The sequence below is a fragment of the Python bivittatus genome, unplaced genomic scaffold, assembly GCF_059951505.1.
Source record: "Python bivittatus isolate LINGU-HERP-01145 unplaced genomic scaffold, Pbiv_v1 ctg000980_np1212, whole genome shotgun sequence".
Taxonomy (NCBI): Eukaryota; Metazoa; Chordata; class Lepidosauria; order Squamata; family Pythonidae; genus Python; species Python bivittatus.
Genome location: NW_028277125.1, coordinates 16,675,123 through 16,688,469, shown reverse-complemented (window position 1 = coordinate 16,688,469; position 13,347 = coordinate 16,675,123). Strand labels below are relative to the sequence as shown.

The following is a 13,347-nucleotide window of genomic DNA, read 5'->3' as shown; positions in this document are numbered from 1 at the left end:
GGAGAGCCCATAAAGATGTCAGAAAATAAAAATATAAATAAGAGAATGTCTTACTGTACAAAATTTAAACTGAATGTAATCAGTTTTGCAAAACAGCATGGAAACAGAGCTGCAGAGAGACAGTTTGGACCTCCTCCCACTGAGTGTATCAGGTAAATGTTACCTAATTACTAAATAAAAATGTGCTCTGCTTTATCTTTAAAATATTGATTTCTTAATTTTGGGTTGGAAAAATGGGGGGCATCTTGTACATGGGGGCGTCTTATAGTCGTAAAAATACGGTACTCTGAAAGAGTGTGTTCATAAATATAGTACTACAAACTTTTATTATTCTCACTGGAAGAAAATGTCACCTTATAAAACTGGTCACTTTACATAGCAATAGTTTCATTATCACTTTGTACTGGTTTATGATTAATTAAAAAATTGGCAGGTACTTCAGAAGTCATCAAATTCAATTTTTTATCTAATGCAAAATTTGCTGCAATACAGCAAAATCTCAGTTTAATAGACTAATGGGAGGAAAGTTGTCTCTATTCGCAAATATTCAATAAATTCAGAAGTACATAACTGCAGAGATTCACATCATTTGTATCAATTTATATCACTGGCATGATAACGTCATTAAACAAATGACACAAATTACATGACATTATGCAAATACAAATTACATAATTCTGCATCAATATCTGTCATTATTTGCAAAGCGACATCAGCATGAAAGCGATACAAATTGTGTCACTCTTGTCACTTGATGCAAAACAACATATTTTGTGTCATTTGTATAATGATGTCACTACAAATTATATAAATCACTGCAGAAATGTAGCCCATTGCATGCAAAGTCCATTATATTGAGTCCAATAACCTGAGGTTTCCTTGTACTTCCAGCCTTAAAATATTCAGAGTCTAACACTTCCTGCTATTAAGGCAAATATGTCTTCTTTCAATTTTCTATCCATTTACAGACATTTCTATCCATGCAAATCATTTATTAATTGCCTGCATCTTTATAACCCCACTTCAGACAATTTGTCTCCCTCAGTAGCTTCTATCAAATTAAAAAAGAAAGATAGGCCACCATCAACTTCACAGTATTAAAAAGACAAGGTTGATATTCCATTCCTGCAGCTCTTGCATGAGGTTTATCACTCTTGACTCCTGTCCCTCTGGCTAACAGATGGGATTAGAACTGTCACAGTGGATCAAAGAAGCTCTCTGGTCCCAACAGCTCTCTAGTCCCAAAGCAACTATTAGTAGGAATATTTTATTTGGCAGGAAGAAGTGAATATTTTCCCTATAGTCACTTCTTCTCTGGCCAAATGAAAGGGACCAGGTTGAACCTCCCCTTGCCATGATACCAAATATTACTTAAAAACTGTTTGTGTCCATGACACTTACGGAGTGCAAAAGACTAACTCCCTGTCTGACGGGCTTACAATTTAGAAATTCAATTCAGTGGAAGCAAGATGGACTGGGAAAGGAAGTCAGTTGATGTGATAAGAGTAAACCATTATCACATCACTTATTTTTTATGAATGTATATACTGTCCAGCTTCCAAAACTCTGGGCAGTTTGACTTACGTGATCAATTATAACAACACATGGGAATTAAAAGTTGTGTCAAAGATTTCACAAAAAGGCTGGGCTCAGTACAGAGATATAAGTACAGGTAGTCCTCAGGTTACGATGGCAATTAGGACCGGGAACTCTGTTGCTAACACAGTTGTAAAGCACAATGTCACATGACTGTGTCACTTAGCAACAGCAATTCCAGCAGCCCCGGTTGCCCTTGTTAAATGAGGACTGTGTCGTTAAACAAGGACCTCACATGATAGTGACTTTTGGCTTCCTGCCAGCTTCCCCACTGACTTTGCTTCTGGGAAGCCAGCAGGGAATGTTGGAAATCATGAGCATGTGACCACAGCTCGCTGCAATGTCATAATCACAGGCTGGGTGCCAAATAACCACATTGTGATCATGTGACCATGGGGACACTGTGATGGCTGGAACTCCGAGGAGCCGTCGTAACTTCAATTAAAAAAAATACTACATGTTTCAATATGACAATGATAGTGTTTTTCTATCTATATATAATGCATATTGCCGTTAGCTATTATGGGTACTGACAAAGAGGGAGAATAAATCTAAATTACATCAAGTATGTGAAGTATACATAAATGTTTGTCTTGAATGTTGAGAAAGAATGCTAGAGATATGATGATGAGATATACTTGCGCGTGTATAAGTCTCTTTGTATGTGTTTTATATATATTGATTTATGTAGGCTGTATTATTGACTTTGTAAGCCATTTACAGTCAGTTAGATTGAAATGGCATAGAAGTCATTGTATTATATAACTATATACATAAATAATACACATTTCAAAAGAACACTGAAAGAATACTACTTTTCTTCCATAGTTAGGTTACCTACAAAAGTTTCCTCTTCCACCCCCAAATAATAACTACTATTGATATTAATGATGTTCTACCTACTCTCTTTCTTGTTTTTCTCGGCTCATGTTTGATTGTAGTTGCTTCAGCTTCTTCTCCATTTCCTTATTTTCAAGTTCCAGCTGAACCTTTTCCAATTGCAGCTCTCGTACACTTCTGGAGAGATTAAATTCAACTCTAAAATTGGCACCAAACTGTACTTTCTTCCTCTATTTAAAGTATTTGCAATACTGCAGAGAGTGGCAGATTGGTATTTTGATGTTTTTTGAAACCAGACAATACATTTATAGCCTGGCCAAAAGGACTTTTTTATTAATTTAAAAAAAAAAGGCCTCTCTGTTTGTGCCATTGTAGATAAAGGAATTATTTAAAAACAGGCTACCAATACAGAACAAGAAAAAACAAAAGAAAAGGAACAAAAAACAAAAAAAGGACATCAGAAAGCATCATTGTAAATGTGAACAGAGCGCCAATTCTAAACACATTTACATGGTGGCAGCTCTCATTTGTTTCAATAAAATTAACTTCAAGTAAGTGATTTTAGGATTGCAGCTTTAGTGGTTAGAAATAGTTTGCATTTAATGATGCATATAAAAAGGCAATAGATTATTCAAGCACTTCAAAGTCAATTAGGGAAAGAAACTTACTTTTCCTTCAGTTTTACAGAAACTCCAGTTTTTGAACCAGGGAGTATCACAAAATCATTGATGTTCATGATTGCAAATTCAGAAAAGCTGTAAGACCTATTCAAATCATACAGGTTTGAAACCTGTTTACAAGAGAGAAAAAAGTTTATATTAAAACAGTATCTTAAACAATTCCAGCTATATTTATAAATGGAAGAAGAGAAAATAAGTACTGTAGAAAGAAAAAGTTCCTACCGTTAAGTTTCATCAATTCATTAATTAGACAGTTGATCCAGTAATACTGAATAAACTCAATTATATGTCAAAGGCCTGGAAACAAAGGCTTGGGACTTGGCTTAACTATACTCAAATCAGTGAGGCTTAAGTTGGTCTTGGCTAACTTGTCCTTTTAATTTCAAGTAGTTTGCTTGCATCCAGACTTTGTTATGTTTAAAATAATGTGTTAAAATAGAGCAGACTGTTGTTTAGAAAGTGATTTAGGCATATAATTGGATTCATATGGAGTGCATCATGATAGTCACTATAACTATATTAGCAACTTGGGGAAGTTAGAGGCTGGCTCCTCAAATTCAATGGAAATATTGAATCGATGACTTAGAATCAATGTGAGTTATGTTTTGTAGCAATCTTGGGTTAGATTACAGCTGGGATTCAGGTTTGAGATGACTCTTAAGGTGAGCATTTGTATTGGACTTTTAGGCAACTTAGGGCTATGGTTACAGTTTTGTGCTGCTGATGGTAAAACTTTCCCTTGTGGGTTGGATTCAGCATGAATGTCAAATGTTTGGTAGTAGTCTTGGATGTAGATTAAGGTTGGAATTCAACAGCACAGTGAGTATATGCCAATTTGCCAGTCCTCTGATAGATATATTCATAATGAGCTTCAATTGACCCTACTTTAATCCTAAAAGATAGTCAAAACCACCACCATGCCTAAAATCTGATCTTGATTCTAATCCACACATTAAATATTACCATCAACATTTGAGGTTTCTGGCAAAAATTACTCTGAGAGCAAGCATTATAGTAAATTCAGTGGTATGTTTTACATTAGGGCATCTCAGAGGTTTCAAGTAAAATTAGTATGAGAACACTGCAATGAATTTTATATGTTGTAGTGTCAGATCTACATTGTGGCTGGCACTGGGTAGGGGTGAAGGCTTAGGTTAAATATTTGTCTTGGCATGTTGGAGAGGGTTTGGGTTATGTTTCATTAAGGTCTGTGGTAAAACTAAGTGTAGCTTAGCATTAGGGTTAGTTTTTATGTTTAGTATTATTTGTAGGTTTCTATTCATTATTTCAAGTTTGGGTTTCCCTCTGTAAAGCTTCCACACTTTTCCTGCCCTCAGGCATTGTAAAGAATAAATCCATATCTTTTTCTCCAATACTTGAAGGACTGTCACAGAGAAGAGCTTGTGAATTTATTCTTCATAGCATCTGAAAACCAATGAGTGGAAATTTTATAGTGGGAGATCCAAATAAGGAATAAGGAGGAATTTTCTGACTGTGAGAGGCTCCTGGAGTCATGGGGCTCCATTACTGAAGATTTTCGAGCAAAGGTTGGTCAGCCATTTGTCTAGGCTGGTAGGAGGATTCCTGCCCTGGACAGGGGATTGAACTGTCCCTTCCAACCCCATGATTCTGTTTTGGGTTGTACATGGGTGAGCTTTAGGGTGATTATACAGTATGTATAGGCATTAAATGAGATTATGGTGAGGGTCAAGCTTCTTCAAGGTTTCTGGCAAAAAAATAACGTGAAAGTTAATGCCACCAAGAGCTTTTTCTGCTTAGTAATGGTCTTAGGTTTATATTTGATTTGGAACTGAATGCTGGAGTGAGCAACGAGGTGAGTAATGGTATTGGAGTCTTATGGAAATTACAGTTAGGGTTCCAGTTCATGAAACCTGTGGTAAAATTTAATATTTGGGATAGCATCAAAGCCATGGGGTTGCACAGATGATATGGGAGGGCAACTGTACTACTGTACAGGGGGAATCAGCACCCATGCAGCCACATCAAAGCTGTGGTAGGGAGTTCTTAACACATATCCAGTGGTCTTCCATATAGCCCTAATACTAATATGATTGTCCCAACAGTAAGCCTAAGCATTGTACCACTTGTTGGGTGATACAAGCCAGGTCTTTGGTAGCTGAATTTGAAAACATCTGGAAGGCAATAGGATGAAGACAAACCAGTGACCTGACCAACAAAACACAACTTTATATATTTAGTCTATGAGTAAGAGATTATGTAAATATAATATTATGCTCCAAGCATAATTGAACCAGTTTGTTTGTTTTTCCCCAAGGAGAGGTTTACAGTATTGTAGCCTTAGAGAAACAGTGTACCAAGTATTCATTAGAATAGCCAGAATTACTTAGAGCAGAAAAACATTGCCTGGAGTCAAATAATTTTTCACACTGGTGTTCTATCACAGAGCCATTCTATAAAGATGAAGCATTCTATTTACTAGATATTACTTTACCCAGCTCTTCTGTGAATAGGGTCACAGTTTTAACCATATAAATATAGCTTACTAACATCTGTTTTGGATTATTTATTTTAATAGGATATTTCAGTAAAAGGGGAAATTAAGGTGGAGGAATGGGCAGAATTCACTGGCAAAATACACCCTTTGCAATTGGAAGATCAATGGCTCAGCTCCTGGTATCTCCCCCCTAAAAGGATCAGCGAACAGGGCTAGAAAGATTCTCTGCCTAAGTCACTCATCTAGGTGATCTTGGGATAGATTGGCACACTCTGAGACCTGGTTCACATTTAACTGATACAGTTAGCCACATTTTAGCACAGCTTGTTTAGGGTTTAATCTATTACTCAAATCAAGAAAATTAGGTTGAGTAAATTGTACTTAGTTAACCACGAGAAGTGTGTCATATGAACCCGGCTCTATGAAAAACTGTTTCTAACCTATTTGGCAATTTTTAAAATACTGAACCCAACTAAGAGCCCCACCACATATTTGTAACCAAGACATTATTAGAAAAAGTTACCCCCAAATGCATCCCAGCAGATACTAGAACTTAAACAAACCTGGCTGCTCCCCCCAAAGCTATATCGGGTCATATCTGGTTAGCAATTGGATAGGAAACCGTCCAGATGTCCCAGGATTTTACACCAGACGGAGAAGTCAAAAAACTCTTGGAAAAAGGCAATGGCAACCCACTTCTGCATTGCTCTCCCGAAAACTAGGACTCCCGGCTGTCCCTGGCAATTCAGTTCAATCCAACCAAGCCTTTACCACGAAATCTAGTGCTGGTTGGCATCTTGAACACTTCCTGACAGGCATGAATTCAACAGGGAAAACTGCTTTTTTTTTTTAAAATGATACAGAAATACAAGGAAGTGAGATGCAAAATGTCGACCCATAGATTTGTGTTTCGTTGGCAGCCCCTGCTACAAAAGGATAAAGCCCCCCCCCCCAAAAAAAAGTATTATGCCACCTTAAGTATACTAGCAACACCTCTGGACCTGCTCCTTGCCTTCAAGGGCCTGGGCCTAAAACCCTACGCTGAAGTTTTATTACAGATCCAGGAGCAGAGCCAGTCTGGGCAGGTGGGCGACCCTCAGCGGCCGGGGGGCCATTCACTTCCTCCTCTACCGAAGAGCCTTTAAAATTAACCCCTTCCCCGCCGGTCCCCGAGCAGCCGCTGCTGCTGCTCCTCCTCCTCCCGGCTCAATTATCCCGAGGACAGCGAGAACCTGGCGGCCAGAGAAGGGCGCAGCCCGCTCGAGGTTCCTCGGGCCGGCTTCTTTCTGCTTCCCGAAGCCGCTCCCGCCGAACCCGGCCTAGCCGTTCCCACGGCAACCGGCCGCTTGGGCATTTCCATCTTCAAAAGTGAACGGGGGGGGACGGCGCCGGGAGAGTTCCATCTCGGAAGGTTCCATGCTGGGACGGCGGAGGGGTGAGTGGTGGCGGGTAGGTTGGCTCTGGTCGCGAGTAGTTTAGGCTCAGGGCTCGGCTATTTAAAATCGAGCGTTTGGACCCTTCTGAACCCAGTGGGAGTTAATTTCCAGCAGGCACAGAACTGTGACAGGAGCTGGTAGCAACAATAGGCGCCTAATCCAGACGATCACTAGATGGCACCTAAGAACACGGTGTTTCTCAAACTTGGCAACTTTAAGGTGTGTGGACTTCAACTCCCAGAATTCTGGGAATTGAAGTCCACACACCTTAAAGTTCCAAGTTTGAGAAACACTGAATTAGAAGTTTCTGTATTGCTTTGCGGTTTTCTAGGGGGTCATCCAGATTTTTGGGAGGTCCTATTTGGTCCAAATAGGAGGAACCACCACCATGACAATGTGGATGGACAACAACGCACATGCTTTAGAATGGTTGGGATTGTGGGCTAGCTCATCCAGAGGGTATCAGATTGAAGAAATAGGGAAAATGAATACATGTTTCTGCATCTGACCAAATAGCTATATTTTTCAGGAGCTCGATCCCTTACAGCAGGGTTCCTCAACCTTGGCGACTTGCAGATGTGTGGACTTCAACTCCCAGAATTCTCCAGGGGAATTCTGGGAGTTGAAGTCCACACATCTGCAAGTCGCCAAGGTTGAGGAACCCTGCCTTAAAATGAAGTGAATTACAACTCAAAAATTCTACCCATGTTTTCTCAATAGTAGCTTAAAAAACAAACCGATGGGGGTTAAAGGTTTTTCTTAACAGCAGCTTGGAAAGCAAGAATGAGGAATAATTAAAAAATTCAAGAATCAGGATGCCGGGAGAGTCCAGGTTTCTACTCAGCCTTCAGTTGGGTGACTGGCTTCATTGCCCCGCAGCATAAAATAAAGGGCTAGAATCTTAAAAGGGATAGTGCTGTTTCCTAAAAGAAAGGGGTCAAGACAGAGAAAAAAAATTTTTTTTAGTACAGATACCTTGCAAATACCTGTATATCAAGCTACTGTATAATACAGTACCGTTCTCCAACCAAATGCCCTCCAGATGTGCTGAGGCTTCAGTTCCCAGAATTCCAAGCCAGCAGTTCCCATAAACATACTATATGGGAATTCTGAGCGAAGCAATTCTAACGCATCTGGAGAGGCCAAGTTGGGAGGGTTGTAGTACAGCTAAAAACCCAGGAACCCTAATTGCAGTCCTGGTTTTTGAAAAGAATAAATGCAAAGGACTAATCAGTTTATCTGTTTGTCTGTCTTTCACAAATACCAGCCACAAACTAACAGCTCTGAACCTGAACTCGAGTGTTAATACTATTAAAAAATGTTAGTATTTATATTTATGATGATGGTGCAGGCAATGCATTTTCCGACCAATTTAGAGCCAGCAAAACCGCTCTGAGAGCCAGTTTGGTGTAGTGATTAAAGCTAGAAACCAGGAGAGGGTGAGTTCTAGTCCCGCCTTAGGGACAAAGCCAGCTGGGTGACCTTGGGCCAGTCGCTCTCTCTCAGCCCTAGGAAGGAAGCAATGGCAAACCACTTCTGAAATCTTGCCAAAAAAACTGCAGGGACTTGTCCAGGCAGTCGCCAGGAGTCAAGGCACCGATATATAGACAGAGATCATCTCTAATTTTCTTTTCTTCCTAGTGTTTTTCCCACATGTACAGGTCTGCTTTTTTTTACAAACTGTTCTTAAAAATCCTTTCAGTTTCCAAAGTATTTTCTTGTATTAGATTCTAATATAACCACTATTGGTGCAAAATAACAATACTATGCCTAGCTTTTTTTTTTTTCCTTTTTTCCTAGGCACTGCCAAGTAAAAGATTTTAAAATCTTACCAGCTATTGGCCTCAATGGAAATGGCCCATTTTTGCTGGGCTCGGGCTGAATATTACTAAAAGGCAAGGAAACACAAGACAGAGAATGGAGTCTGTAGTGGACATTTTTCTCTCAGTGTGGTTGTGGGTATAAAAGCAACATGCAGAATGCCTATGCACCAACTCTTCTGGTTTGGCTGGGGCAGTCATGTTTCAGGAAAAGTTCTGGGCTGTGTGGCTTAGAACCATTTCCTTGATGACATTCTCCCTGCAGTGTAGGCAGATCCTCCAAGGGGCATTCAGGACTTTGCAAGAGGATGTGTTTTATTAGAGTGTTGGCCACAAGGAGGGTGAGCTATGGAGTTTGGGTGATGGTTGCAGAGATGAAAGAGTGAAGTTGAGGGCCTTCCAATCAATATTATTTCATTTTCTGAAGCTGATGACCGCTCTGCTATATAAGTTCTCTGATATAAAAGGTAGTTGTTGTTTTCCCAGCAGCTGTTTATTGCTCCAGTGCAGGAGTTCTTTGTAAGAGAAGAAAGTTTTTATTTCAGAAGCCATTTATTGCTCTAGTTCGTGGCATTTCTGATATAGAACCAAGTTTTATTTTCTTATCAATAAATCTGATTGCTGCACTGTGTTCAAATAGGAATCCAAACAGAAACATGATGTGACTAATTCAGTTTTCTTATGTTTTGCAGAGTCCAGGGATTTGTAAAAACCACCCAGAAAAAGAACAACATGTACTTTTCACAGTTTCATTATAACATCCAGGTGTACTTAGATATGCGTGATTTCATCTTTGAAGCAAACATTATGCTGCAGCTGGGACCTAGTTCTTAGGGGAAGACTTCCAGTAGTTCAAAACACCACTTGAGTACCTATTAATTACTGTATTGTTCTAAGAGATCTATCCTTTTAGGGCAGTATTTCTCAAATTGGGCAAATTCCAGATGCAACAACTTCAACTCCCAGAATTGCCAACCACATAGCCGTTGCTGAAAATTCTGGAAGTCCAAACATCTGGAAATTGTTCAGATTGGAAAACTCTGCATTCATGTTTCAGAGACAGTAGAAGAGTACAAATCAATAAAAGTGTATGCATTGGATAAATCATGCTCCTATTTTTGATCCTGGCACATGGGCTGCTTTCATACTGTCCACATTCCCCTGTAATGAAGCAGGAGTAGCCCCACCAGGGGAGAAAAAAAGATAGAAGGCAACTTTCCCCATCCTCAGCTTTGTTATACTTGTGTAGGAATCGTCATGGGAGCTGAATCTGATAGTGAACTTGAGTATGTGGAAGTCGAACCTGCATATGAAGACGTGTGGTGGGCTGGCATATGAGAGTGTGTGTATCTGTGATAGAAACTGTACTCAGTGTTCTTGTCAAGAGTGATGTATTCCTTCCCAATGACATGCTAGTGATGTATTCCTTCCCAATGACATGCCTGTGCAATTTTTAAAGATAATTATGTGCTTTATGGCTTCCTTGCAACCCCCTTGCTTGTTTTTGTAAGCTTTAAATATAACTATATTATTTAGTGATTTCATTGTATCCTTGAAAATAAAAATAAGTGTATGATTTGTGATTTCCTTAGCACTCCAGTAGTAATGTATGGCTGCGAGAGCTGGACCATAAAGAAGGCTTAGCGCCGAAGAATTGATGCCTTTGAACTGTGGTGCTGGAGAAGACTCTTGAGAGTCCCCTGGACTGCTAGGAGGTCAAACCAGTCAATCTTAAAGGAAATCAATTGATTTCTGATTGCTCATTGGAAGGATCGATAATGAAGCTCAAGCTCAGATACTTTGGTCACCTAATGTGAAGAGAGATCTCTTTGGAGAAGACCCTGATGCTGGGAAAGATTGAAGGCAAAAGGAGAAGAGGACGGCAGAGGATGAGATGGTTAGATAGCATCACTGAAGCAACGAGTATGAAACTGAGCAAACTCAGGGAGGCAGTGAAGGACAGGAAGGCCTGGTGCAATATGGTTCATGGGGTCACGAAGAGTCGGAGACGACTTAATGACTAAACAACAACAACAACAACAACATAGCACAGGTGGAAGATACCAGCTGTGGTCAGTCTGATGAGATGGGTCATGGCTTGGGCAACTGACAGAACATACAAAATCTATAACCCTGTAATGTTATTCTCCCGATAGGAAAAGGGGAAGCAGGTTGGGGTTAAGATAAGTTTAAGATAGATAATGAGTAATAATTAATGTATAGCAGAAGGAGGTTGTGAAGGACACAGAAACCCATTTTTGGTTGAAATCACAGTGACCTGGTAAAATAGAAACACCTGCAGATGTTTATAAGAAGTTAACCAGTTTCTTTGTTTAAACTGTCACATAGATCCTGCAAAGAAAAAGTATATAAGCTATGTAAAATCCGTAATCAGGACTCCCTCCCTTAGCTGGGAGTCTCCAGTTTGTTTAGAGCTCTAAAATAAAGTGGATAGAAAAAGTCTGATTTTCGTCTTGGTGTTCTGTTCATCTCACACCAAGTCCTGAACCTGGTAATTAGGGTCAATTGGCTGGACCCAAACACTTGCACATTTATTTATTTCATAGGGTTTATAATCTATCCCTTTGCATATTGCACTAAGATACAATGTGATTTGCTTTTGACTTAACAGCATGTGAACCCATCCATTATAGCTGAGCAGTGTGTGCAGATCAGGCTCCTATGCTTGTTCAGGAAAACCACAGTTTAATAAATGTAGCTAGTATAGTATGTGAATGCACCAATATATTCACTTAACTTTCAGCTGCCTTCTATTTTTCCTGGAAAGAAAAGTTATTTATCATTATTTTTAAAACTTTTATTTGCCATTTAATATAATCTCTAAGATGTTGGCTATATGGAAGACTATTTGTGAGAAGGATTTTCCCTGTAGCACATATTTTTTTATAAGTCAAGGTAAATAGCATTCAAGGTATCTTTCATGTTATTTTAAAATAAGAAATAGACTTCATATCACTGAAAAGCAAACTCTTCACTCTTAGATAAGGCTGTTCACTGAAATTAATTTTGTATGATCTTGTTTCGTCTGCCTTCTATTCCCCATGAAGGAAAGAAGCTATCTTAAGAAGCCTAAAAGTTGATAGTGCTAGTTGTATATATTTGTTTTTATGAACAGATTCTGGTCTGAACAAAGGTCTACTTGACTCATTTATTTTGTGTCTGGTAATTACTTGGCTGGATGCATGGAGGCAACTAGATACTCTTTTCATTCAGCAAGTAATATGCCCGCTATATGCAAGAATAATCAATATAGGCTGAAGCATGAGAATTGCATTCTTGGGTAATCTGGAACAAGCAGCAATAAAAGACATCTGGAAAATATTTAGTCAGTAGGCCAAAGCAAGGCTTCAGAGTCTGTTTCACATCAAATCTGTTAGCATATAAGATTTACAAATAAATTTATTTATGGGTGGCATATAAATTTAAATAATAATAATAATAATAATAATAATAATAATAATAATAATAATTTTATTCAATTTGTATAGCCACCCATCTCAAGCAAGGGATTCTAGGCAGCAAACAATCATAAAATGAATTAAACCAATTAATAACACAATACAAAAAGAAAAATTAAAGACATAGCAGCTGAGAAATATTACAATCCATAGATATTAGCATAACCAGGAAATGGGGCCCTTCACACACGTGGGACCCCAGGCCTGGGCACATAACCAGGTCTTCAGGGTTGGGGCCATTCTAATCTCAGGAAGGAGAATGCTCCAGAGGGCAGGTGCTACAGCAGAGAAGGCATGTGTCCTAGTCCCTGCAGCTGATACTCCTTGGCTGGCAGGACCCATAGCATGCCCAACTTACCAGACCAGACTGGACAGGTAGAAACAACTGGGAGAAAAAGGTCCCTCAGGTAACCCGGTCCCAAGCCATGAAGGCTGTAAAGGTGACAACCAGCACCTTGAATTGCATCTGGAAACACTCTGGCAACCAATGCAGCCCATGAAGCAGTGGTGTTACATGTGCTGAATAACCGACACATTTTACAACTTGTGCAGCTGCGTTCTGCACCAGCTGAAGCTTCCAAATCCTCTTCAAGGGCAGCCCCATGTAGAGCGCATTGCAGTATAGTCCATACAGGAGGTCACGAGGGCATGAGTGACATGGAGCAGAGCCTCTCAGTCCCGGAATGGGCACAGCTGGTGCACAACTCGAAGGGTCACCTCACCCAGCGACCTCATGTAGATGTTCAATAAGAGGGGAGAGAGGACTGAGCCCTGTGGCACTCCACAAAGTAGGGACTGTGGGCTGGACCTTTCCCCCCATCAACACAAACTGGAACTGATCCCAGAGGAAGGAAGAGAACCAGCACAACACAGTGCACTCCGCCCCAACTCCTTAAGCTTGTTCACAAGTATACCATGATCGATGGTATCAAAGACCACTGAGAGGTCAAGAAGAGCAAGGATGGATGCACTACCTCCACCCCGCTCCCACCAGAGGTCATCCAACAGCATGATCAATGC

General features: G+C 39.9%; 1 protein-coding gene and 1 long non-coding RNA gene across 2 annotated transcripts in view; one reads left to right on the top strand and one right to left on the bottom strand.

The window, feature by feature from the left end:
- The window catches only part of ZBBX (zinc finger B-box domain containing), a 46,520-nt gene extending 39,535 nt beyond the window's left edge, over nucleotides 1-6,985 (bottom strand). Inside the window, exons 1-3 of the mRNA XM_088131914.1 lie at nucleotides 6,825-6,985; nucleotides 3,105-3,226; nucleotides 2,500-2,613 (exon numbers count right to left, since the gene is read on the bottom strand). Of these exons, the coding sequence (XP_087988040.1) occupies nucleotides 2,500-2,613; nucleotides 3,105-3,172 (182 nt within the window). The 5' untranslated portion in view covers nucleotides 3,173-3,226; nucleotides 6,825-6,985. The remainder of the gene's footprint in view (nucleotides 1-2,499; nucleotides 2,614-3,104; nucleotides 3,227-6,824) is intronic.
- On the top strand, nucleotides 6,973-10,493 carry LOC148213549 (uncharacterized). Its single transcript, XR_015794355.1, has 3 exons — nucleotides 6,973-7,027; nucleotides 9,541-9,582; nucleotides 10,441-10,493. It is a non-coding gene; the product is annotated as an uncharacterized LOC148213549 (long non-coding RNA).
- Nucleotides 10,494-13,347: the final 2,854 nt, after the last annotated feature.